The sequence below is a fragment of the Balaenoptera acutorostrata genome, chromosome X (genome assembly GCF_949987535.1).
Source record: "Balaenoptera acutorostrata chromosome X, mBalAcu1.1, whole genome shotgun sequence".
Taxonomy (NCBI): Eukaryota; Metazoa; Chordata; class Mammalia; order Artiodactyla; family Balaenopteridae; genus Balaenoptera; species Balaenoptera acutorostrata.
Window position 1 is genome coordinate 36,957,014 of NC_080085.1, and position 26,264 is coordinate 36,983,277.

General features: G+C 37.7%; 1 protein-coding gene and 1 long non-coding RNA gene across 10 annotated transcripts in view; one reads left to right on the forward strand and one right to left on the reverse strand.

Annotated features, from left to right (window-relative positions):
* The window catches only part of CASK (calcium/calmodulin dependent serine protein kinase), a 393,911-nt gene that overhangs the window by 124,338 nt on the left and 243,309 nt on the right, over positions 1-26,264 (reverse strand). For all 8 annotated transcript variants that reach the window (XM_057537971.1, XM_057537969.1, XM_057537975.1 and 5 more), the window contains exons 6-8: positions 14,169-14,271; positions 8,407-8,582; positions 3,001-3,123 (exon numbers count right to left, since the gene is read on the reverse strand). In XM_057537971.1, coding sequence (XP_057393954.1) covers positions 3,001-3,123; positions 8,407-8,582; positions 14,169-14,271 — 402 coding nt within the window. The remainder of the gene's footprint in view (positions 1-3,000; positions 3,124-8,406; positions 8,583-14,168; positions 14,272-26,264) is intronic.
* LOC114238362 (uncharacterized) lies at positions 2,054-13,559 on the forward strand. Of its 2 annotated transcripts, XR_003623753.1 has the most exons (4): positions 2,054-2,107; positions 3,731-3,753; positions 10,799-10,867; positions 13,395-13,559. It is a non-coding gene; the product is annotated as an uncharacterized LOC114238362 (long non-coding RNA). The 2 variants fall into 2 exon arrangements; XR_003623754.1 differs by lacking the exon at positions 10,799-10,867 and having other exon boundaries at positions 2,060-2,107.

Here is a 26,264-nt window from a genome sequence, read left to right on the forward strand (position 1 = left end):
ATAAGAAAATTACAATCTTATTTGGTCTTACTTTTGTTGGAATGAATATTTACAGCAAACAGCACTAATTTAGATAAAAGTGTTAAATACGTATAATTTAACAACCACAAGACATTCACATATTAATTGGTCTATTTACTCAAATTCCCTTTTGAGATGGTATGACTGAACAGGACTTTTTTTTGTGGTTTGCCAAAGAAATAACTTTTTTGGACATAAAACAACGGTATCATGACTTTGAGTACTCTTCATTACAAGGATTTTCATCATTTTATTTCTCTACATTGCAGTTATTCAGGAGTTTTTCATATTTAAACCATAGCTTAAATTTTAGCCATTGCTAAATTACCACCACTTATATGCACAGAAATGATTTAGAAGTATACATGGAAAAGTACTGAAATATAAGCCTGTTCTCATCAGCTAGGTAATATTCTCATTGAATTCTTCCATCTTCAGATAACACACTGCAGTGAAGGTAAACTGTAGTTCAGACATGGCAGGTGACACTAAGCTCAAACAGCCTCCTGGAATTTTTTCATTTAAGTTACGGACACTTTTTATCTTTTGTCTTTCTGGTGCCAGAAATCTATTGTGTATTAAGCTCAGATTATTTGGAAAAAGAACTATAATCATTGCAGGGATAAGGGCTTCCAAAAATAAATGTTATTAGTCAAGATATGCAAGATAATGAAAGCCAAATTTTCTAAAGGATCTTAAAAATGACTAATATGGCTGCCATTTTCACTGTTATTTGGCATTTAAACTAGCTTCAAACAAACAAAAGATCCCCATTATGAGAAACTGAGGCAAAGGAAAAATAGGAGTCCCCCCCAAGTGGTTTATTTCTGGGAGAAAATAAGTACAAGAAAGTATCTCAGAACTGTTTACTCTTTTCAGGAATAGCTACAACTGGGGAAATTCAAGTCAAGAATAACTAGAACCAAGTATCAGAGGGTTGAATGCAGATGTGAGAAGTAATATTCTTAAGGAGAATCAAGATCCACTGGAATCTCAACATTGTTTGATAATATTATTATTCCTTGTCATCGCTGTTAAGATACATTATTAATCTATGTTTAAATATACATTATTATTTTGCATAATTTCTGGGGAGGTAGCATAGTATAGTAGTATGAACATTTATTCATTCATTCACTCATTAAATCATTAACTAATATTTATGAGCACCTACTACATGTCAGACACTTTCAAAGGTTCTATACAGAAGTGAAACAACAGCGAAAAATTCCCACTCTTATGCAGCTTATATTTTATGGGAGTAGACAGATAAACAAATAAGTAAAATATAAGTATGTCTCATGGTGACCAACACTATGGAAGAAACTAAGGCAGGGAAGGGGGATAGGGAATACTGGTGGCAGGGAACATTCCTTCTCTCAAATTTTAAATTGGGTGGTCAGGGAAGATCTTACTAAGAAGCTGATGTCTAAGCAAAGACCTGAAGATGGTGAGGGAATAAGTCATGAGGATACCTTGGGGAAGAGTATTCTAGGGAAAGGGCACGACTAACACAGAGGCACTGAGGCAAGTATGGGCCTGCTGAGGAACAGCAAGGAGGCCAACGTGAGGGAACAAAGTGAGAAGAGGAGAGTAGTAAGGGGTGAAATCAGAGAGGTATTGAGGAGCAAAACTGTAAACTAAATTAAGAATACCTCAGGGGACAAGGCCTAGCCTAAAGGTATAAATTCAGGGTGTACAGATAGCATTTAAAGCCATTAAAACTAGATGAGGTTTCCAAGGGTCTGAGTGTAGATAGAAGGAGGAGGGGCTGTGGCACCCCACTGTGAAGACCTGGTTGGGGGAGATGAGAAAGAATCAGCACCATCTGAAAAGGAGCAGCCAGAGAGGTAGAAGGGAAACCAGGAGAGCGAGGTGTCCTGAAGCCAAGGGAGGACAGTGTTTTGGAAGGATGGCTGTCAAATGTTGCTGATATGCCAAGAGGGAGAAACCTGATATTTGGCCACTAGACTCAGCAATGTGAAGGTCAGCAGTGACTTGACAAGAGCTATTTTAGTGGAGTTGGTAGGATTGCAAACCTGACTAGGGTGGGTTCAAGACAAAGAGATGGGAGAAACTGGAGAAAGTGAGTAGAGATAAATCTTTCTAGGAGTTTTGCTGTCAAGGAGAGCAGAGAATAGGAGTAGAAGCTGGAGGGGGTGGTTAGGTCAGGAGAAGATGTGTGTGTGTGTAATAAAAATAAACTGTAGCTTGTTAGATCCAACAGAGATAGGAAGTTGATGATGCAGGGAAGCGGACAAATGTGAGAGCGGTGACCTTGAGTAAGTGAACTGGATAGGATCTTGAGTACAAAGGAAGGGGGTGTGGCAGGCTGCATTAAAATCCTGGTTCCACCACTGACAACTTTTGTGACTTGGGGCAAGATTCTTAACCTCTCTGAGGCTTAGTTTTCTCACATGTAAAGTGAGAATTTCCTGGAACTGTTTAGCAGTGTAATGTCTTCATCAAATAGTACTGTCTCATTGAAGTCCCAAGTTATACCTTTAATACTTCATCAGCAGGATGGGATATAAAAAGAACTTTTAAAATCTGCCTTTTTCCTAAGACGATAAACCCAGATCTAGTATCTACTGAAATAAAAATAATGCTATGAAGTATACATTCACACCCAAAATAATGATAATCACTTTTTAATTATCACACAGTTGAGTGCTATTTCCGTTGTTCACGTTGCACATCTTTGGAACATGTGTTGGTAGAGAACAAATAGGCCTTCCTCCCTGATGGATTCTGCCTTAATCCGCTTTTGTACCCTCTTGTGATGAGAGCTGAATGTCACTCGAATGGTACATCCTCTTAGATGTTTACAGAGGATGTACAGAAACAGCAAATAAGATGAACAAAACTGTAACGAAAAAATGCTCAGGAAAAAAAAAAGGGTGGAAAGGGGCACCTTACAGAGCAATGCATTCCTGTCACTGGAACAAAGTATAGATGGCCACCTATGAGCTCATGTACCTTAAGCCATGGGTGATTCAGTGCTTCATAAACAGTGATCCTTTCAGCAGGATCCAGCATCAGCATGCGGCGTACTAGGTCTTTGGCACTTTCAGAGATATGGCTCCACTGCCTTGGATTCATCTGAAGAGGGGGAAAGGAAAATTACACAGTTATGTCCAGTGAGAAGTTAACATTCTCTGTTATTCAATATTCCTATGCTGTTTCAACGTGAATAAAATTCTTGGAGCAGGGTGGAGAAATCTGATTCTAAAGGCTTGCTTTCTAAGGAAGAAGAGGACAGATGCAATTCTTTTTCTGTTGTTGTTGTTCAATACATGAGAATTTGCAGCAGTAAATATTCGTTATACATGTTCTTGTTGTTATATATGTAATAATATTTTTAATAATTGAAGAATATAATGTTCATGATTCCAGGTTCTACCTCAGCTAAAATAAAGAGTCTAGAATGTAGACTCTAAAAAGGTTAGAACACTTTGATCCAGAAAGGACTAAAATAAAATTTAAAAATTTAAAATTTTGAAGAAATATTTTTAATATTTTGCTTTTAAAACTTGGAATTAGCAGTAATTGTAAAGCTACGCAAAGTAGCTTTTATTAATAGGAGACTTTGGTCACTGTATGTCATTTTCAGTATTTAGGAAAAAATATACCATTATTATAGGCCCTACAAAAAACCCAATTCACTTGTATATTGTTTTTAAAGAAGTTACTTTTCTTTCTCTTTTAGAGATGAGACAACTAAGCCACAAGGTAAATTAACTAAAGTCAAACAAAAAAATTATGAGTTGTTCCTAAGACACACGACTTGTGAGAAAGGCTGTGGATCTATGAGGAAAAGAGTTGGAAGGCTCCTGGGAAAAGGGGTACGTCTGAGACCAGGAACCAGGAAAAAATGGAAAGGAATGCTTAGGGCTTGGAGTTGGGAAGGTAAGTGGGGACAGGAGGGTAGAGATGGAGTAGGTGAGCTCATGGCTTTTAACTGGCAGAGACCTTTGTCACCTCCTAAGGGAGAAAGATGCAGAATAAAGTCCACAACGGGTTAAAGGCAAATGAAATCACAACTTGCATCACAGTACACATGAATCATTATGATCTCGCCAAGGGTTAGTATTAGACATTTCGCTCTGGCTAATGTGAGGCTTTGTTCTAGTAGACGTGGAATGGAAAATGTTCCATTTTCTTTTTCTAACAGGCAGAATTCCAAACGATAGTCACTTCTCTTGTCAGATCCCTTAATTAAAATGAATGTCGGGGGCTTCCCAGGTGGCGCAGTGGTTGAGAATCTGCCTGCTAATGCAGGGGACACGGGTTCGAGCCCTGGTCTGGGAGGATCCCACATGCCACAGAGCGGCTAGGCCCGTGAGCCACAGCTGCTGAGCCTGCACGTCTGGAGCCTGTGCTCTGCAACGAGAGAGGCCACGATGGTGAGAGGCCCGCGGTGCGCGGGCTAGAGAGAGCCCTCACAGAGGCGAACACCCAACACAGCCAAAAATAAATAAATTAATTAATTAAATAAATAAATGAATAAACAACTTAAAAAAAAGCACTAGGCTTCTACTTTCTTCTAAAAAAAAATGAATGCCATGAGACTGTTGAAATATTGTCATCCTACTGAAATTGTGATCAGTTGACGAGTTTGAAATAAGGAGGTAAGTGATTAGATGGGGCTTAGATAGTCTTGTTTCCTCTTCCCCATCTTGGGGCTGATGTTGTAGTTTTTAAAGTCTGAATGATCTGTCCTCAGGAAAGGGGTTGAGAAATCATCTGAAAGTGGTGGTAAGATTTCTGAAGTGAATAGAGGTTGAGAAGTATACTCCCCAGTCCTTTTTATGAGGAAGCCCAATCCAGGGTTTTTTCTTCCTTTGGCAGAGAAGACTAGTTGAAATTAATTTGGGAGGTTGAGTACATAAGGGGGAACAAAACAGGGCTATAAAACAGTCTCACTTATTTGAATACTAAAGCCAGGCAGCTAAGAACTCCTGCTGTGTAGATACCAATTGGCTATCCAGAAATAAGTGATATAAGATGACACTGTATCTTTTAGAGACTTTGTGAAATATATTTCTGTCCTTTATAAAAAAATTAATTGAAATTAAATGTTAGCACATATTTTAGCTAAATAGTATTCTCCCATATTGACCTTAAAAGATCAAGTAAGCTAGTAAACAAGAATAAAAAGTTAAATTAAAATCATTTAAGATCAGTAATAGTTTATAAACTATGACAATTTAAATGTACTACATTTAAAATATGTCATCAAAATTTTCCTGAAAATACTCATAGAGATCAAGGATTTTAATATTTTTTTTGCGAAGGACCACCAGGGTGATAAAATATTTTTGAGATCTGCTTCAAAATAATCTAGTAGCATGTGGAATATAGATAAAACAAGGTTGGCTGTACGTTGATAAGTGTTAAAGCTGGGGGTTCATTATACTATTATCTCTACTATTTTGTTTGTTAGAAATTTTCAGTAATAAAAAATGTAAAAATAAATGCTGACACAATCACAGCACAGTATTTTTTTAAAGGCCCAATAGGTTCATCACTGATGGTAGAGATGGATCTATACTTCAAGATGCTGAAAACCTGAGGCTTTTGTAAGGAAAGCCATGAATATAAGTGAGAGGTGAGGTTAGCCAAGTAATAGTAAATATGAATTAACCTCAAAGCTTCAAACCCCCAGGTAGAGAAATTATGGTATAGCTGCCACCATCCATCTGACTATATTATACTATAATGCTAAGAATAGGAAATTTTCAAACAAATTTTTGGACATATGTGAACAGTCCAAGTTTTTTTTTTTTAAACAAAGAAACAAAGATAACTATTCAATGCTTTAAAAATAGACAAAATCAAATACCAGAAGCTGTTGGAATGAAGCACATTGCCTTGGAAACCAGGAAGTTAGCAACTGAACAAACACAAAGGAAGAATTCTATTATTAGCGAATGCTTATAACTCAAAAAGGCAGGTGGGAGATTTTATTATATGGAACCTACGTCATAAGTCGCTGTGAGGATGAAAAGAGTTAATATAAGTAAAGTGCTTAGAATAGTTCCTGGAACATAGTAAGTGCTATGTATGAGTTAGCTATCATTATTGCTAGTATTATTATTATGCTGATGCATTACTGTGTTTATTTTCATATGCTAGTATCTGTGATTTCACTTGGCAAAATTCAACCAGAAAGCCATAACCGTGCATTCCTGATAGCCACTTACAATTTCAAGGGATTGGAGGGGGATGATTACTTACAAGCAGTTTCCTGAGACTTTTAGTTACCTTGAAAGGATTGATTTTATTCCCCAGTGGTCAACTGACTCTAAGAGAAGCAGAAAAACCTATACTTAAAACATCTTTCTCTGTTAACAGAGTTTTGGCATATATCTTAATCCAAATAAAATAAAAGACAAACCTGTATGCCTTTATAAGCTGATGGTACATAAAGCCCAAGGGAAAAAAAGTACAGACCATTCTCACCTTCTCACTTCCACAAGCTTCAGTTATGGCTTAAAGGATAAGGCTACAACTCTGAAACTACTTTACCTTTCATTTCTTTTTTTTTCTTTTTCTTTATTTGTTTCAAGTCCCATATAAAATTCTAACATAACTGAGGAATTGGGGAAAAAAAACAACTTTAGGGGCCTCACAGTTTTGGAGTGTAGTGTTATATAAACCTGTGTGTTTCGTTTTATGTTGCCAGGCATGGCTGAAAATGAAACAGTGATTCTGTTGAATAGAAAGTACATGTGTTAATAATAACGGGAGGGAAAAGAACTGCCTCAAAATAAGCTGCCCTGATTTGATATCCAGACACATACTCCTCTGTGCTTCCCATACAGAGCATCCTACTCCGTCAGCCATACAAGCTAGTACAGGGCAATAAAGTATAAGAGCTCGGGTGGTGAAACCAACCTTAAGCTTATTTCTAAGAATCCCCTAGGTCTTTTTGGTATAGCCACTCATGATGTCAGTAATGACTTCTTAAATTACTTAGTAATGAAAGTAATAATGTACTAATCAGAAGTCTGTGAATAGTACATGCAGTTTCCAATTCACAGTAGCCAAAGATGAATATAAATATTTAAATCACACCAAAATGGCTCTAAATTATATTATGAAATGCCGTTGTGATACTGGCATTTCAGTTTATCCTGGAAGGTAAACGGCAAATTTTTCAGCTGTGCTGGCTGACTACATAAAATGCAATAATAAAATAACATGTATGATAAAGCAAAATCAAATAAAGGCTAATAGACACTAAATCTAAAATTAAGATAAAGAATGACTAATTACCTGGATGAAATTTCCATTTTAACTTTACAAATCAAGCAAAAAGTAATAAAAATAAAGCCCTTTTCTCAAATTACACAAAGAAGGGCCAAAGAAGTTTATTTTCCAGCTTAGCCTGAATAAATGGGTTCGGTCACCAGACAGCTAATGGATACTATAAAATCTGGGCACAAGGGCTTCCCTGGTGGCGCAGTGGTTGAGAATCCGCCTGCCAATGCAGGGGACACGGGTTCGAGCCCTGGTCTGGGAAGATCCCACATGCCGCGGAGCGGCTGGGCCCGTGAGCCACAATTGCTGAGCCTGCGCGTCTGGAGCCTGTGCTCCGCAACAAGAGAGGCCGCGATAGCGAGAGGCCCGCGCACCGCGATGAAGAGTGGCCCCTGCTTGCCACAACTGGAGAAAGCCCTCGCACAGAAACGAAGACCCAACACAGCCATAAAAAAAAAAAAAAAAAAAAAAAAATCTGGGCACAGGTTTGTCACAAACACCTTACCCAGGGTAAAATAAAAGGTCAAATTTGCTCACAATAAATTCCAAGGAGCAGTCCAAATTCTTTCCCTGAGCTAGAATTTTATTTGAAATAAGTAGGGCACTAACCAATTACTTTGACTTAGCTAAAGAGGCAGTTTTGCTAGAATGTACTTGTGGTAAAAAAATTTGATTTGTAGTGTGGCTTTATGACTCTGAGAGCCCAGGACTCTTACACTGTTGATTAGCACATGGAGGAAAAGGGGAACATCCATCTGATCTCTGGTTTTTACACTGTATCAAAGACGAGTGGGGACCCTGTCTTCTGGACTGAACACAGAGTTGGAATCCAAATACATGGGATAGACTTTAGGGGCAGCACAGAGGGAATGAGAAGGGAGGGGTGAGGCAATGGTTGTTTTAAAGCCAGTCATCTGGATGACAGTTCGGCCGATAGGGTCAAATTTACTTGAGGCCTTTGTTGCCTAACAAGGCTGGTGGATCAATGATGCAAGCATCTCTGACTGGGTGACTTATGTGACAACCAGTAAGTAATCCAAAGACAGACAGCAACTTCAAAACACATTTTTCAGAATAATTTAATCTCAATGGAAAAATAAAACGTTCATAATATGTTACCTTATATTTTCCTTTAATAATGCCTTCAAACAATCTTTCCTTGGTTCCATAAAAAGGCAAACAACCGCTTAGCAGGATAAAAAGGATCACGCCACAACCCCAGACATCTACAGGTTTTCCATAAGGCTCTCTTTTGACAACTTCTGGGGCCATAAAATGAGGTGTTCCGACGCGTCCTACATTTAAAATGACAACATCAAGGAAAAATGTTTACATAAAATGGGCTTTTTGTTTCCCATTGGAAAACTGAAAATAATAGAACAATAACAGTGTGAATGACAAGGTTAACAATGCAAATATTCTCTTACCACCTCTCCCCTCCTCTATAAAATCAAGGAAAAAAGGCAGAAAGAAAAAAATTATTTATCTAATCATGTCTTGAAAATATTGAGCCCAGGAGAGGTACTTTGTCTTCTAACACTGTTACTTCCTATTGAATTCCATAGGCTGCATGGTAAGTATTTACCTAGTTGTTGCTTCATGAAGAAGTTGTTTAAATTTTCTAATTTTCACAAGTTTGAAAATTACTAAAAATATAGAGCAGAGGCAGGGGCAGGGAGAGGGGGGGCAAGTGAGAAAATATCTGTAGTTTTCAAAAGATTACTTTTGACTGCCAAATAGAAACTCTCAAATTAAACCTAATGCTGAGAACTTTTATTTGGAATATGAATCTGAAATCCTGTTCAGTTGATTTTAGGAATTAATTGCAGCAATTAACAATGGTTAGTAATATTTTGTTGTAAGATTTTTTAGCTTCCTCCAAATGTTAACATTTGAACAGAATGAGAGCAAATATATGACATAAACCAAAGTAAAATCATGAAGCTCCTCCCATTCAATCTTCTTTGACTTCTATCTTTTTTGAAGCGCTTTTTTCTTTTTTTCCTATCAAAGTTAGGTTTCAGGAAGGAATTGGAAAGCAGTTGTTTGTACACTAGTAACCATCTTTAACTTAGCATCCCAAAAGAAGTCTTTTCTTCTACTGGAGAACGAAAGGCTTGTACCCTGTAGGGAAATTATTGTGGGAGGGTAACTGCCCATCAGACTTGGCAGCTCTTCTAGCTCTATGCAGGCCCCTCCTCTCCTCCCTTTCCCTTACAGCCCCACCCTCATCATCACGAGTCCAATATAATTTTTATTTTGAAGCTTGCACAAAACTTTATGTAGAGCTCAGAACTGTGATCGGAGTTTAAAGACCTCAGAGATCTTCTAATCCAGCTAGAGAGAATATATCATAAAAGTCTTGTTGGTGACTGTCAAACCTGGTTGGGATGAGAAGGATAAAGCAGCTCTTAGCTTGTGTCCTGGGAATATTCCTTTGCTGCAGATCATAATGGTTCCTCTCCTTCCCCCATAATAGAAGAGATTAAGTTCAGGGCTCAGGGAGTGAAAATATTTTTATTTAAAATGTATAGTAGATCAGTGAAAACTCTACTGGTTGGAAGGAAAGATTTTTATTTCCATATTGCCCCATTTGGTTCCCTCAAGTAACAAAGAGAAGTAGAAATGATGAGAACTAAGCCTTCTACTTCATTAATAGCCTGGATAGGGCAGTGCCCTTGGAGAATTTGCCTTGTCTGATGGACAGGAGCTGGTAAAAGTAGGGAAAAGCAGGGTAAGAGATCAGAGTACTGGTACCAGGGCACCAGCCAGGTACCTGCCGACGGCTGGGATACTGCTTTGAAACTCAACTTGACTCCTACTATTTCCCTTACAAGACAGGACCAAGCATCTCAAAATGTAGGCCTCAATCTGGGACTAGTCAGAGCCACCACAGCCAGCCCCGGCCAGCCAGGGGAGGTTCTTTCCATTTATCCAGATTGAAGACTACCCTGGTTCTGGAGAATTAGGGTTCATCCTTGAGGAATATACATGTCTTTTGGTTCAAGAATTTGCTCATAGATGAAAGGGGAAAAGACCCTGGTAGAAAGAATACATAGGAATGAGTCTTTTATTTCATGAAGATCGGTAGGTGTGAAAGGACTGGAGTTAACCTTTAACATACACCAACCTCCCCAATTTCCTGGTTCGTGATCACTTGACTTTTCCTTCTTTGTGGTCACTTGATTTTTATGACTTTGACCACAGAATTCTAAGAACGGGAAGCCAATTACCAAGCCAAATTAAATGTCACTGTATATGAGACACTTCCGATGTACATTTACATATTTAAATGTTAGCTTTTTTGATAATATAATAAAAGATTATTACCTAGAACCTCAGGGTGGGGAGAGTTGTTCTGAATAGGTACATATTCAATACTTTAGGACCTGGATCTTTACGCACCCAAACCTTTTTACTTTAATAATTTTGGATGGCTCTCTTTCTACAATTTCCTGACTTCTCTTACACAAGATGCTGCACATAATTTAACTTCTTCTTGATGACTCAGAATTATCATTGTGGATACCAATGAAAGAACTCTGGTATGGAACCAAAATCGCCCTTGGGAACTTCAGAGGTATGCAAGGGTTGATTTCTTCAGTACCAAAAGGCTGCTGTGCTTTCCAACTTTTGGTGTCTGCTCAATGTATTTCTTTCTGTCAGGCTTTCATTTCTTTTCTTTCACTATGCTTACTCTAGCCTTGTCTTCTCCTAATTTTTGCATAAAATCTGCTATAAACTGTAATCTCATTAGAAACAAGATTCTTTCATTTAGAAAAATTTCCTAACTGCCTGCTAGGTCCCAGACACAATCTAGGACCACTGTGGGCGTACAAGAGATAAGCCATGGTCCCCCCTTGCCCTCACAAACCTCAGTCTTTGATATAATTACAAATCCCTGCATCAAATGCTACATGGAGGTATGTAGCCCAGATAGCTATGGTAATATGGGACAGAAGGAATAGGGTTACCTCACTTGGGACGGTGAAGATCAGCCTGCTTTTAAGAGATGATTGTTAGCTAGCCTTCAAGAATACTTAGTTAACTAGATACATAAAATGACAAAAGGCATTCTAACCAGAGGGAAGAGCAGGTGCAAGGTATGAAGGAACACGAATCCACAAAAGTTTCTGAAAAATGGAAGCATGTCAGCCTCAGAGTGTGTCTTTAGATGCTCACTTGAGAGAACCATGAACAGGTATTAAGGGCAGGAAATGTCTTGCTGCTATTATAATTATTTCCCAGGTTCCTAGATATATTCTGGATAAGTGAGTTTTCCAAACAGCTGAGTTTCAGATAGGGGAAATGTAAATATACGTAAATGGTTTTTACTATATGGAACATATAAAGGAGAGAATTCCTTTCTATTTGGAGGACTGAGTGATCAAAGATTCTAATCTGATGGGAAAATAGCTTTCTGTTAAATATTAGCAAATGAGCTGATAAATAGTAAAATTTTCAAAAGTATTGATACCTTAAACAACATGAAAGCTTTTTATAAGAGAAATCACTTATCCCTTATCTACATATGTAGACTGTATTTTAAAAGACATTGCAATGCTTGAAGTAGGTATTTCAAGACTGCAAGGAAAGGTATGTTTAAGAAATGACAATATTTTGACCATCACAAAGTATTTTAATTCTAGAAGAATTGAGAAAAATAAATTTTGCATAACTGACACACTGTGGGTTAAAAATCAGCTTTAAAAATATACAATTTAGGGGAAAGATTCATGGACTTTAGGAAAACAGATTAACATGTAAAAAATGTCTGGGTAAATCGAATGAATCCATTTTTCCCCTTCAGTTGAGATGCACAGTAAAATATGAAGCCCATACCATTTTTAATACTAACAGGATGAAGATCCAGATAAAGAGAAACAAAGACACTATAAATGGCCAGTATATAGCATATAAAAGGAATTTGTTTTATTTCATATCATCCCATCAACCTTGAGGATGTAATCGTCAGAAATTATGTGTTATTTAATTGTGTAGTCTTAACATGGGGGTGATTTGTACAAATACCGGATTTGAGAGAGTTAGTTTAACAGCAACGTTTGTTTAAAAACAACAATTTAGGATTTGTAGTTGATTGCAAGATTAATATGAGCCAGCAGTGTTATAGGGTTGTCCAAAAAGCTCATGCAATTTGGGGAGCCTGACAGAAATGTAAGATCCACGGCAAAAGAAGTGATAACCTCAAGCTTCTGTGTGCTTGGAAGTACCTGTAGTTGTGCTCAGTCTTGGCTCTGTACTTGGCGCACAGTCAGGAGACTCTGAACCAGTTTATGTGAGGAATGGCTAAATTAACCTAGGCAAGTTAACTTGGATAGGACTTAGGGGGACATGATAGCTGTTTTCAAGCATCTGAATGACTATCATATGGAAGGGTTAAAATTGTTTACTGTGGCTCCAAAAGTCAGAATTAGGACCACTGGGTGGAAGTTACAGGAAGACAGACTTCCGTTCAACGCAAGGATGAACGTTTCAATACTTAGGAGCTTTCCAAAAATGAATGAACTGTCCTGGGACATGGTGAATTCTTTGCCACGTGAGGAATTAAACTAGAGCTCAGCCCTTTGCTGGGAATTTTATGAGAGAATTCAATCATTAGTTACAAGACTGGAGAAGTTAAGGCCCCTTCGAATTCTGAGATTCAATGATTCTGTGATTAAACTGTTCTTTGTTACCTGACCCTATGGTCAGTCTTCTAATCACAGATGAAAAATTTCAAAACTTTTCATTAGTTTTGAATTCACTAGTTCATTAGAATTAGAAGGAAAAAAAATCAGTTTTCAAAACTATACTCAACTTGCAGTTTCTCATATTCTTGGAAATGATTAGCTAGAAGAAAATGCAAAACTAGAAGAAAATCTAAACACAATTTAATTTTAGAGGGCAATGTGGTAAAATAATGATTTAAAGAATACAACTATGACTCATGGCTCATTTTTCAGAAGATGGTCTATGTTAATACTGCTTTGATGTTTTAGTAATAGTGAATTAAATGAAATATCCTGTGTAAAAGATTATTATTTTGATATTTATCATTTGTTAGGTATTTGAATTTAATACTGTTGATATTTTTCCTCCTTGTGAAGGCTGGCAGTACTTCGAGATGGAAAATAGAAAGCAATGACTAGAAGATTGGTAGTCTGCAGAAGGAAGAACTAAGTAATTTGCAAAACTAAAGAACAAAACTAAAAACAGGGCAGCATTCTGCGCTGGAATCTACTGAAAGGAATAAATAAAACCAAATACTTGAATCTGTAATTAGCATCCACCTCTGTACACTGGTGAAGAAAGTTTCCGTTTGAACTTTTCTTCTTTTTTTTTCTGGCATGGGAATTTTCTAATTATCTTTGTTTTGGCTAATAATAAAATCAGTCTGTACTCACATCTGCTTGCTCTTCCCAAATACACAGATTGATGGCTTGAGTGGGACTCTTTCACAAATGGAAAGAGGAAAACAGTGTGAAATTAAGAATTAGCCATAGATGTAACCTGAAAGTAGTGAATCCACATATTTTAGATTTGACTTAGTTTGGCCAGTTCAACTTTAAAAGTCACTTTGCCTCAAATATCATCTTCTTCCAATACTGTTTTAATCTTTGTATGTTGGGTCTTTTCCCTGTTAAGTGTTGGTGATACAAAGAGTAAAAAGACAGAGTCTATTATCTTAAGGGACTAAAATTCTAATTATGACTACAGAATTATTAAATTCAAAACTACATTATGGCACTTTTGTGGGTGGGTTAGGGTGAGGTGGAATGCGGTATGAAACACTGAGGATGGACTAATATTTAGTTTGAAAGTTTTACACCAGCCTGAAAGTGACGAGGTTTTGAAGGAAATTTTAAAAATAGTGTTCTTACCTCCAGCTACAAGTCCAGACTCCCCTAATTGAATAGCTACCCCAAAGCCCCCAAGTTTAACAGGTGCCGAGTTTTCCTTTGAGGCAAGGAGAACACAGTGGGGCTGAAAAGAAAAACAAACAAACAAACCAAAGATAAGGATTAACTGAAGATGAACAATTCAATTTACACAAAACCGAATAACATGACCATATTGTAACACTTTAAAAACTCCTGGAATTACTTTGGATGCTTGAATTATTTCTCTATTCTCACTTCTGGCTGATTTCTCCAAAGACTTACCTGTTTTATCCAATATTTTTCAGGAATTATTTGTTTCCAAGACTAGGGTATGGTGCTAGGAATTACTTAGGAAGCATGGATGTTCAAGACAGACATGTTTTCTGCCTTTTCATGCAATATTTTCTTCCTTTGAGTGACACTCTACATTTGTTTAAGGAAAAATATATTTTATACCTGTGTTTCTTGTAACCTCTGACTTGACCTACAGAGCCACTGTATCTTGGCCCTTAGGGGATGTTGATGGCCCTTTCTTTGTCCACTCTCCCACCATCCTATTTCTTTATTCATTCCACCCCCAAGTAAGAAGAGTCAGATTTAATGCCTTTAACTGAGCCTGGCTCCTGGGGAATTCAATGCTCTTCCTGGGGTCTTTTCTCTGGACCTGCCCTTCCTCTCTGTGGGAATGGGAGGTGAGAAAGGAGAAGGGGGAAAGGAGACTACTTGGCTGGCCTCTAGTCCAGGGTAAAGACAAACTCCCCGAGGAGTAGCTGCTTGACCAGGGCTAAGAATCATATGCTTTGTGGTCACAATGAGAGTTTCTTTGTAGGAGCTTGTCCTCTGCATCTGCCTCTTTCTGGGACCTTGCTGGGGCTGATGTCATGGAAGCATTTAATTGTAGGGAACTTTGGTCTCTACTCAAACACTATGCTCTCCAACATGACTAACATTACATATGCTACGACCTGTTCTTAAAATGCCAGTTAGTGAAAAAGGCAAGCCTCTTCAGGCTTGGAAGATAAAACTATTTTTTATTCTGTCCTATACTTGCTCATACATAAAATGACACAGTTTTAGTTCAGGTTTAGCCTACATGAGAGTGGGCATGAAGAGACCTGTGCAATAAAACTCTGAGCTGGTACACCCGGAGAGATGTTTGATGATGGATACGCAAAAGTGGGAGGGATCCTTACTCTGCCCAATGAAAGCATCAGGGTTCCACTTTGGAAGTTACTTTTTGTCCAAGGCTGTTTAAAGACCTTTACGATACAGTCTAGCACAAAGAAAGATGAGCCCTTGAACATAAATGTATGTATGAGTGTGTATGAGTTAGAGAAAGAGAGGAGAGAAAAAGCAAGTGTACATGAATGGTGAGCAAACTGCAGGAAGACACAAAGTAGCCAGAAGGGTCTATGGAAGAACAAGCAAACCTCTATAGAAACCAACTGATAAAGAGTGCTCTCCCGCAATGGGAACTTTCAGCTGGTTCAAATAGAGATCAATGACAACAGACCTGAAGAAAAAAGCAATAGCCCTAGCATGATTCTAGTGTGGGGCACAGCAAATGAACCAGCCTAGAAAAGGATAGCCATGATGCAGAAGAAGAAAATACAAACTAGACCCAGAAAGGGTCTCCTGGCCAATGTCTTCATCACCTTCTTAGGAAGGAGTAGTAGAAGCTTAAATCAGAATCCCAGAGTACACACTTTATATAGTTTGTTGACTATATTTATGCTTAAGTTAATGTTACACTGAGATCTATGTATCCATCAGAGCGTGGATTCAGTCACTCTCAACAAACCCTTAAGTGAGATAAATCATAAAATTGGAACTTAAGATAGAGAATAAACAAAGAAACCAACATATGTAAATGAATACAAGACTAGGTAGTGTTAAGTGCTATGAGGTAAAATTAGGCTGGTAGGGAAGTAGGTGTGATAGGTTTGAAGACTAGGGAGCTGCTATTTAGTAAGGGAAGGGGTGTCAGAGAAGGCCTCTCTAATAGGGTAATATGTGAACACAGACCAGAATGAAGTCGCAGAGCAAGCCACATGGAAGCAAGATCTTGGTGTGGAGGATAATAAGTACAAAGGCCCAGAGGCACGAAGGGGGTTGGTATGTTTGGAGAAGAGTAAAGAAGCCAGTGTGTTGGGAAAGGAATGAACAAAGGGAAGAGTGGTGGGAAACGCGATTCAGATGATCAAAGACCCTATGGTCTAGGGTTTTGAAGTCAAGGCCAGAACTCTGGGTTTTAGGCTGAGCAAGATGGAAAACCACTGGAAAGTTTTGAGCAGGAGAGCATTAAGATGAGTTTTAGGTTTTGAAAGGATCACTTGAGCTGCTGCGTGGAGAAGAGATTGCAAGGGCACAAGAGTGGAAGAAAGGAGACCAGGTAGGAGGCTTCTGCGGTTGTCTATAATGATTTATAGACTTTTAATATTTTTGATGTGTTTTAATCAATTGCAGTCATTATTCATTTTGATGCTCGAATTGTCCTGTTTTTGGCCAGTGAGAGCCCCTACTTAAGTCAGCTTTTACGTCCTTTTGTAAGACTCTAGGAGTCTGATAACTTCCTTGCTTTCAGGCACAAGGTGTTCAAGGCTTGTCTTTTTCATTTCTTGCCCCAGAATTGGAACTGGCCATTTCTCCAAACAGCCCCATTTCTGTTTAGTGGGTAAAGGTATTTAAATCCACAATATGGATATTAGGTATAGTATTGCTATTAGGTTATCGCTGCTTCGACTCTTCAAGTGGACATAGCTAAAAATTACGTATTTTTTTAGAAGGAAAAAAAATAAATCACCAATTCATACTGATGCTTCTTCCTACTCAATTATAGTTTTTAATTTTACTTCTTCGATTTTGTCAGATAATGTTGGTACCTAATGACATTAACATAATCATTCATTTGCTTTTTCCTTTAATGTGTGTGTATAAAAGTTTCAAAATAACAACATTTCCATTACCAGTAACAACAAAACCACTGTATGCTGTTTAGGATTTCTTCGTGATTCTTTTTGTCAGAGATGTATCAAAATACTGTTTTACTATTCAACAAAGTAAGAATTCATGAGTCTATGCTGATGTAAATAAATAAGTAAATGAATGGGGAGAAGGAAAAGCTTTCCTTTAAGTAGAGAATCAATTCATAAATGTAGAAGAAATTCTGGCATTAGAAAATCACCATTTGGCAGTTATCATCGTAATAACTGAGTCAGATAAGAACCAGCAAAGGGTTCTAAACTAGTGGGTGAAAGCTTGAAGAGTGACAGGATGTTTGTATAATCTTAGAGTAGCTCCCCACAGGATACTTACTAACTACAAAAGGTAAAATGTTAACATATGGGGAATCTGAGCTAAAGGTGTCTGGAATTCCTTGTACTTTTCTTGTACAATAACTTTTCTGTAAATCTAAAATTATGTAAAATGAAAACAAAACAAAACAACCCACCTTATTTTAAAGTCACTTAAAAGAATTCTCCTTGTGGTTATACTTTCAATTTGTTACATAGTGAGGCCAATTTGTTTTAATTAGATTTTGACTTAATTTGGTTTTAATTATACAAAACATGTACACAAAGTTCCAAAGGCAAAACCATAAACAAATACTTTTCAGAGAGGCCTAGCTTTTGTCCCCTCTCCTCGTGCCCAATTTCTCTCACCTCATTGGCATTAGTTTTTGGTTTATCCTTCCATTGTTTGGTTTTGTTTTGAAAATGAGACAATACATACAAATACTCAAAATTTTCACATAACAACACGTGCATTAGATGACTCCATAGCATTACCTAGACATCTTCAGGGAGGTTTGTTTTTTTGTTTTGTTTTTTTAGAGAGACATTTGCGCGCTGATGGGAAAGATCCTGTAGAAAGGAAAAAACAACCCCAGAAGAGAAAGGGGATGGGATATAATATGCAAGTGGGAAGGGGGTTGGCCCTAGTGACAGCGAAGAAGGCAGGATACAGGGGCACCTGTAGATGCAGGCAGATGTGGATGTAAGAAGATGAGGAAGTTCTCTTCTGAGCACTTCTATTTTCCATTTACTTGAAATAAAAAGTGATCAGCAGGTGGGAGTGAGGAAGGAGAGGGGGTCGTTGGCAGAAGAGTGAAGGTGTGAAACGGGTTTTCAAAGAACATGAAAATGAACTAAGACAGTGGTTGGCAAACTTTAGTATCATAATCACACAGATCTGCTGGCCTACATCCCCAGAGTTTCTGACTTATAAGGTCTGGGGTGAGCTTAAGGATGTGCATCTCTAACAAGGTCCTGAGTGATGTTGATGCTACTGGTCTAGGAGCCATGCTTTGAGAACCGCCAGACTAAGGAAATATAGCAGGACTGTTGGCAGCATAGGGGCCCACTCGAGGTTTGTGGTCATGAGTTTGAAGCGAGACCAATCAGCACTATTCTGTGTTTGTACCCAGCAGTCCTCATTTTAGCTGGTGAGGTTCAGGCCTGGAGTGGGTGGTGAGCTGAATTTAACAAGGGTTGGGATCTAGATAAAGAGAGGCCGGTAATATCATAAATGGATGGCACCAAACAAGCATATCTGTTTATTTCTTCTTTTCTACTTCTATCTTTTGTATAAATAAAAAGCTAAGATATCAACAGAGTTCGAGGAAGGGGAAGGGTGAGCAGAAGAGGATGTATGGGAATAAGCTGAGAACACCAAAACAAAAAGCAGAAAGTTCAGAATGAACAGGAAAAAGCTCATATAAAGGAAGAACTAAGAAAAGCTTACATTCAAATCTGGTCACAGTAGGGTCATCAGGGAACTGAAGATTAAAACAGAATCAGTGTTTTGAAAAGGGATGGCTTAGGTGTGGAAAAGTAGCTAGCATGATAAAAATTTTATATTAGATTTTATGAAATAGAACATATAATAGATAAACACTATTTAGTCATTTAAATAAATCCGGCCAGGATCCCGAAAAGATATTTGCACACCCATGTTTATTGCAGCATTATTCACAATAGTCAAGAGGTGGAAGCAACCCAAATGCCCATTGACAGATGAATGGATAAAGAAAATATGTTATATACATACAATGGAATATTATGTAGCTTGAAAAAGCAGGAAATCCTGTCACATGGTACAACATGGGTGAACCTCAGGGATATTATGCTAAACGAAATAAGCCCGTCATAAAAGGACAAATACTGTACGATCTGACTCAAATGAATTACCTAGAGTAGTCAAAAATCATAGAAAGTAGAAAGGTAGTTGCCAAGGGTAGGGGAAGAGGGAGAGGGGGCTAATGTTTAGTGGACACAGAGTTTCAGTTTGGCAAGATGAAAAATTTCTATATATAAACACAACAATAAGTATATTTAACACTACTGAACAATATAAATATACTTTATAAAGTATAATATAACAATATAAGTATACTTGCACAATATAAATGTATTTAACACTACTGAACTGTACATTTTAAAATAGTTAAGATAGTTAATTTAATGTTATGTGTTTTTTTAACAACACACACACACACACACACACACACACACAAATTCCTCCTAGACCAATACAGTAATCATCTTCCTTCTCAGAAGTTCTAGAGTGAAGTAAGAGCTACAAAATATTTTTATTCTGGCAATTTAAAAATATTCTGTCCCATGTGTCATATTTATAACAAAGTAAAAGCTCTGGAGAATATGATGTTTAGAAGAGTGTATGTACCCAGAAATAATTAGAATGTTAGATAAAGCCCAATGAGTTAAATATTATTTAGTGTAAAGTAAACAAAGCTACAGGGTAACAATTATGGGGAGGATAATAACTAACTTTTCTTCATTTCAGATGACAACAAAAAAGAAGAAATGACATTAAACTGCAGGGTCAACAGTTACACAGATGGACAGGTAGTGGTTAAATATTGGACTAGGACCAAAAAAACCCCCTGCAGAATTGCTTCATTATTTTCTTTAAAATACAGGAGATATTTTAATTTACTTGGGAGAGTTCATCATGGTGCTAAAAAGGAGAGAATACTATCACAAATTTCATCTAATCCTAAAATTATAAGATTGTTTTAGAAAATAAATCCAAGGTCTTAAGGGAATACATGAAAACATACTAAAATAACACACAGATCAAATAAACCTTTTAAAAATTAAATAATAAAATAATTCATTACTCATGTTACTATAATGCAATACATGTGTCGACTTAGAAAAAAATGCACAGCGTTAGAGTTGCGAGTTAAGTTTTATTTGGGGCAAAATGAGGACTGCAGCCTGGGAGACAGCATCCCAGATAGCTCTGAGAAACTGCTCCAAAGAGACAGGGGGGAAGATCAGTATATACGTGATTTTGGTGAAGGGGGACTACGTGCAATCAAGCACATATTTTTTACAGAAGGTTTCTGCTAGTCTCGTGCAGGTTACTGCTAGTCACGAGGAGCAGACGTCACCATGAAGGATTTTAGTGCTTCTCTAGATATGAGGAGAGGCAAGAATTGGGCTCATAAAATCAGCTCCTGAAAATATCTAACTATCTGAAGACCTGTTCTGCCAGTTTTTCCCAGAGCACAGAGTGCCTCATTTCTGCTCTCCACCTGAACTCCTTTCAGGGCGTGTTCAAAGTCAGCAGCTGCAGCAGCACATGATTTAATCCTTGTAGGGGTAGATGGCAAGTGCCAATGGAAAATACCAATTTTTTGTTGACACAGGAATGCCATTTTATGTGACTGTTAGTTTCTAAAATGAATCCAGAAGGAAAGAGAAATTAAATGCTTGTGCTTTAAAAGTACATATAGTATATTATGTATCATTAGTTAGGAAAAACAAAAAAATGCAGATTTCTGTTTAGAATTTATAAACTTTATGCGGGGGGGAGGAGGGAAAACTTTTCACAATTGTCAAAGTGGAAGGTATTCATAGAAAAGATATAAATATTTTCTTAAAGTTAAGTGTTGATTAAGCTTAAAGATAAAGTTGTTGCATAGTGGTAGGGTTTTAAAAATATTTTCACAAGGAGTCTAAGGGTTGTCATATTGAAAAAAAGAAAGAAAAGAGAAAAAACACACCTACCACCACATGCAAATATAAAAAATAAAAAGACAACCCCAACCAATTGCACCACAACCGGATGGAGGAACCCAGCTGACACACCAAGACGAGTCTCTGTGTCTAGGGAATCTTGGGGTTCAGCTCCTTTTACTTCAAGAGAGCCTGAACTGTGAGTATGCCTTGATTTCAACTGCATAAATGATCTGTTTTTTAAGTTACATTCTGATTATCTGAGTAATATAAATGAAACCTGCTTCATGGTGACTAGCAACACTTTGCTTCTAGAAACCTGAGTAAACTGAATGACACCTCTGCCGTGACTTGACTTAAAATGAGGCTGTCTTCTTAGTTACTTGAAGTACTTTAGGACATGAGATATTTACGCTCATACTATCAATATTATCACATTGTTTATACTGTATTTTGTATACTGCCACAAAGACTTGCAGATCTACTTGAATCAATTAAAAGTTATTTTCATATGCAACAAATTTTATTTCCAGTGTATTATAAGTGATCTGTAACTTATTAACTTTATTAAGTTATGCTGACTCCCTATTTTCAATAATAGTATTTTCTTTATTATATGATTTCTATTTTATGGTAATTTACCAAATCTGTTAAATTTTAAGTTTCGCGTTTCAGAAGTTAATATGGTGAATATTAGAGAAAAGAAAAAGCAAAATACACTTTAGTGAATTCACCTAAAATTAAAAAATGTTTTAGCCACAGTTAAATTGAAAACAAAAGCTAATGTACTACTAATAATATTCTTTCCAAAGTAACATGCTCTCAATTTTCACTTTGTATGCAGAAATTAGTGCAATTTTTAAAGCATGGCCTGAATGATTCAGTGATTATCAAGTTAAACTACAAATGTAAACGGCTGCTACCACTGCCAACTAGGTATGTATTTTAACATAGCAATGTGATGTTTTCACAAACATACCCAAACTGCATTTAAAAAGCTTTTGCTCATTGGAGGCCACAGTGGAATCTGTCGGGTCCTGCCCTCTAATACAGAAGCTCCTGTAGGAGCCAGTTGAAAAATTACAGGCAAGGGGAGGGTGGTGCTGGTGGGTACAATGCAGCACTAATACAGGGTTGCGGAACTTCAGGATTTGTCAAGTAACAACATTAAAAACCATTAACAATCTACTATCAGAAAACCACTGTGACCACTTCACACCAGTCACAACTAATGTCCCCTGGGAAACTGGTCCCTATGTGAATGCAGTGGTTTGTTTCTTATCTTCACTGGCCATTCGTAACAAATCAAGTAAGTGGTTTTTAAAACATCAGTAAATGGCCTTAGGAACAGCGAGTGATTGACACATTGTAAAGGAGGCAGAAATCAGCCTTTAAGTTCCAAACAGAATCTAATCTGTTAATTTGTTAATAAATGACTGAACACTAGCCATTCAATACAGGGTTCTAAATGACAGCTACTACTACTGTTTAAACAAATACATTGTTCTCTTTGAGCTTGAAAATAAAGCAAAACCAGAAAGGTTTATTGGTGATCTTGTACAACTATTATTTATTTATTTTATTTGCAGATTAGAGCTGAGGCAAATGGTTTCAGGCTACGTGCTTTGCGCTAATGGCTTTCTAGAAACATCTTGATTATGACAATCAGGCCTAGAAATAAGTTTGAAAAGATATGCTCTGGGGGATATGCTGAACATTCTGATGAATGATTTGTGATTCTGTAAACTCTGGACTTACTTACTTACTATAATGGACGTAGCAAATAAAAAGGTTAGTACCTTTTCCAGAGAGGTAAAGCTAGATGACAATCTTTTCTTAAAATCGCTAATGTGGATAATGCTAAAGGAATCATGTCAAAATGCCGCTGACAGAACTCATCATTAATAAAGAAAATGCTGATCATATATGATTAGGAGGAGTGAGGTTTGGTGAAAAGGATCATGGGCTCTAAAAGCTAGACGGATCTGAGTCTCAACTTGGGTACAGACATTTAAGAGCTGTGTGGTCATGGGTAACGATCATAACATCTTTATCTTTCATTAATACCTACCTCACAAAGTTATTATAAGGATTATGTAAATGAAATAATATAAATGTGCTTAACACACTGTCTGGTACACAGCAAATGCTAAATAAATATTAGTTACTGGTTCAGTCATCTAGCTCAAGGGTTCAATTCTGACTGCACATTAGAATCCCCTGAGGAGCTTTTAAAGGAAACCATTGCCTGGAGCCCATTCCAGACCAATTAAATCAGAAGATCTGGGGATGGAGCCAGGCATTGGTATCTTTAAAAAACCCTCAAGAGGATTCTAATATGCAGCCAGGATTGAGAGCCACTGAGAGTCTCTTCTACAAAGTATCCAACGGTGGCAGTCTCAAAAAAATCTTCCGTGGTAAAACCTTATTGCCTCCCCAAATAGATTGTTTCATTCTAAAAAAGCATTTCCTTAAAAGCAGGCAACATCTGTCTCTGCATTTTTACTCACTGGTCCTTCTTCTGCTTTCGGAAGACATACATCAGGAGGTGAAATCCTTTTCTCCATGGCCTTGAAAGTGTTCACATCTCCAGGTGCCTGTTTCCTTCCACTTGCTCCTCTGACATGATTTGGGCTCTCCCCCCCCCCCCACTGGCTCTGTGGCCTTTTTTAAGTGTGCTGCTGAGGATGAAACACCGTATTCCAGGTGGAACCCTACCAGCTTAGGACAGTACCGATTAGTAGTGACAATCTTCATTTAAGACACTCCATAGGTATGAAGTCAACCAAAGACAGGTTAGTTTTTGCTGCAGCCACGTCACACTGCAGGCACAGCAACTGCAGTCAATCGCAATTGTGTTTCTGTTCATGTAGCTAAAGCCCTTCCTGTACTTGAATAGTTTATTTTAATATCCACATGTAGGACTTTACATACTTTTCTACTAAATTCCCTTTTTCATTCAACAGCATTTATTGTGCTAAACACTTGGGACACAGAGGCAAACAAAACAGACTTGTTTCCTAACCCTAGTGGAGTTTAAAATATAGCAATGGAGAAGAAAAAAAAAACAAAACAAAAACTCTATGACCTTTAAAGTCATTTCAGCTGTCTGAGCTCTCAAAATCGTGTCACCTGTCATGCCTCAGCTCACTTTCATCAATGGCTATGAGATGTTTCTACCTGAGCCTCAGCCAGTTCCCTATGTGACCACGCAACACAGGTCCCTCTACAGGGGCCCTTCTCCTCTTCCTGGTAATCTACATTGCATTATCAGCTCCATCTTTGGCAGCCTGCCATTCTTCCTGGATTGCCCTTTCCTTTTTAGAATTTCAGATCACCAGAAACATGCGTGCAAGTTTCTATAAGCTTTGTGAAATCTGTCTCCGTGCAGTTGAGACACACGACAGACTAGGCTCAGTCCTCTTGCCTCCCTCCCTCCGTTGTCCTCAGCTCTGGCGACAGGCTCTTACCAGGGATTACATAACTTCCTCTTCACCAGTCAGTTCCTCTACCAAGGATTCAAATTCCCCCCTTGACAAAATTTTAAACAAGAATTTCACACTCTACTAAAATGGTTTCTTCTTGATCAAATTATAGGTAGTTTTAAGAAAGGCTAAGTTCTTCCAAATGCTTTTCTCTGTGTATAATGTCAAATCAGAAAATTAATTAAGGTAATTCAAATCCACTGTACAGCATTCAAAGTTTAAATGCACACTCCTGAAAAAATATTTACCGAGAGCAGGGTCTCTGTCATTTTCACCTTCGTTTTCCAAGCAGTACTTAGCCAAGTGTGAGATATTCACTAAAACAAAATTAATCAAAAGGTGTTTTATTTTTTTTAAAGCTGTCATTGAACACTTGTTATGTTCCAGGGTAAACATAACACTTGTTATGTTCCAGTTTTGTTGTTTATAGAATGCATTTTTCCATTTCTACAAACAAAAAAACTAAGGCTTAGAAAAGATTAAGTTGTTGGCCGAAGGTCACAGAGTTAGTTAGGTCTGATTTTGATAACCTTGCCCTGAATGTCTTTATGACACCTGCCAAGAAGCTTCTGTAAAGAAATAGGGAAGTCACTCTAAGAAAGGAATGTGACAAGACCCCCTGGAATCCTCTCCTCACATCTTCTCTTTATGATGGCCTCTCAGACTGAGCTCTTCACAGCAGCCAATGCCCAGCAAACAGCCAGTAACAAATAGCACTGCTAACATTCTCTGCTGCCACAAACAAGTGGAATTCACACACTATTTTACAAACAGTTTCACATGACCTAGCCCACGGAATATTTCAGCTGCAGTTACTTCCTTCCAAAATCTTGGATTACACATCCTCTTTCCCATCTACATTATCACTCTATGTTCTATGCTTCTAGGTCAAGGAGACTCTCCAAGGTGCCTAACTGGCGGCTGTCACCACCTGACTTGGTTTTGTTTGGCTACTTTGCTCTCCTGTGCAGTGTTACGAGCCTGCCTAATGAGGCAAGTGCTGTGCTCTATTGGTCTGTTACGGTAATTGCATGCCCCCGTAGGCAAGTGATTTTAATACCCTCAACTTGGTGTTAGGTTGAAAAGGAAGAAATTTAGGACCATTTCCCCAATTCCCACCATGGAATGAGAGACTGCCACAGTTTATCTGTCACATACCATGTGGCAACACGTGTCAAAATGAATGAATGCCACCTATGAAGGAAAGAGTCAAGGCAGGAAGCTGGACAGGGGCCAGCAGTGGGCCCAGCTCACTCATGTCTGTAACTACCTTTAGGGAAACTGACACTCATCTTCGAAAAATATGAGCTGTCATTTCACCTCCATCTCTATTCCCATAAAAACTTCCCTAAGATGATTCCATAGTTCAGATATTTATTTTAATATAATAAATGAAACAAACCTTGAACATTTATCATAGCATAGAAAAGGTTAGATCAGGACATTCCACAAGATTCTACTATATGTGCTGCTTGTTTTGTGATACCATAATGCTGCTACATATATTGTGTAGATATCCAAATGGTCCAAAGTAAGATAAAAGGAAAGCTTCTCACAATGTCTGAAAATAAATCATTTACTATTTGTGCTTTGAGCTAAAGTAATTGTTATTAAAATAACAAGTG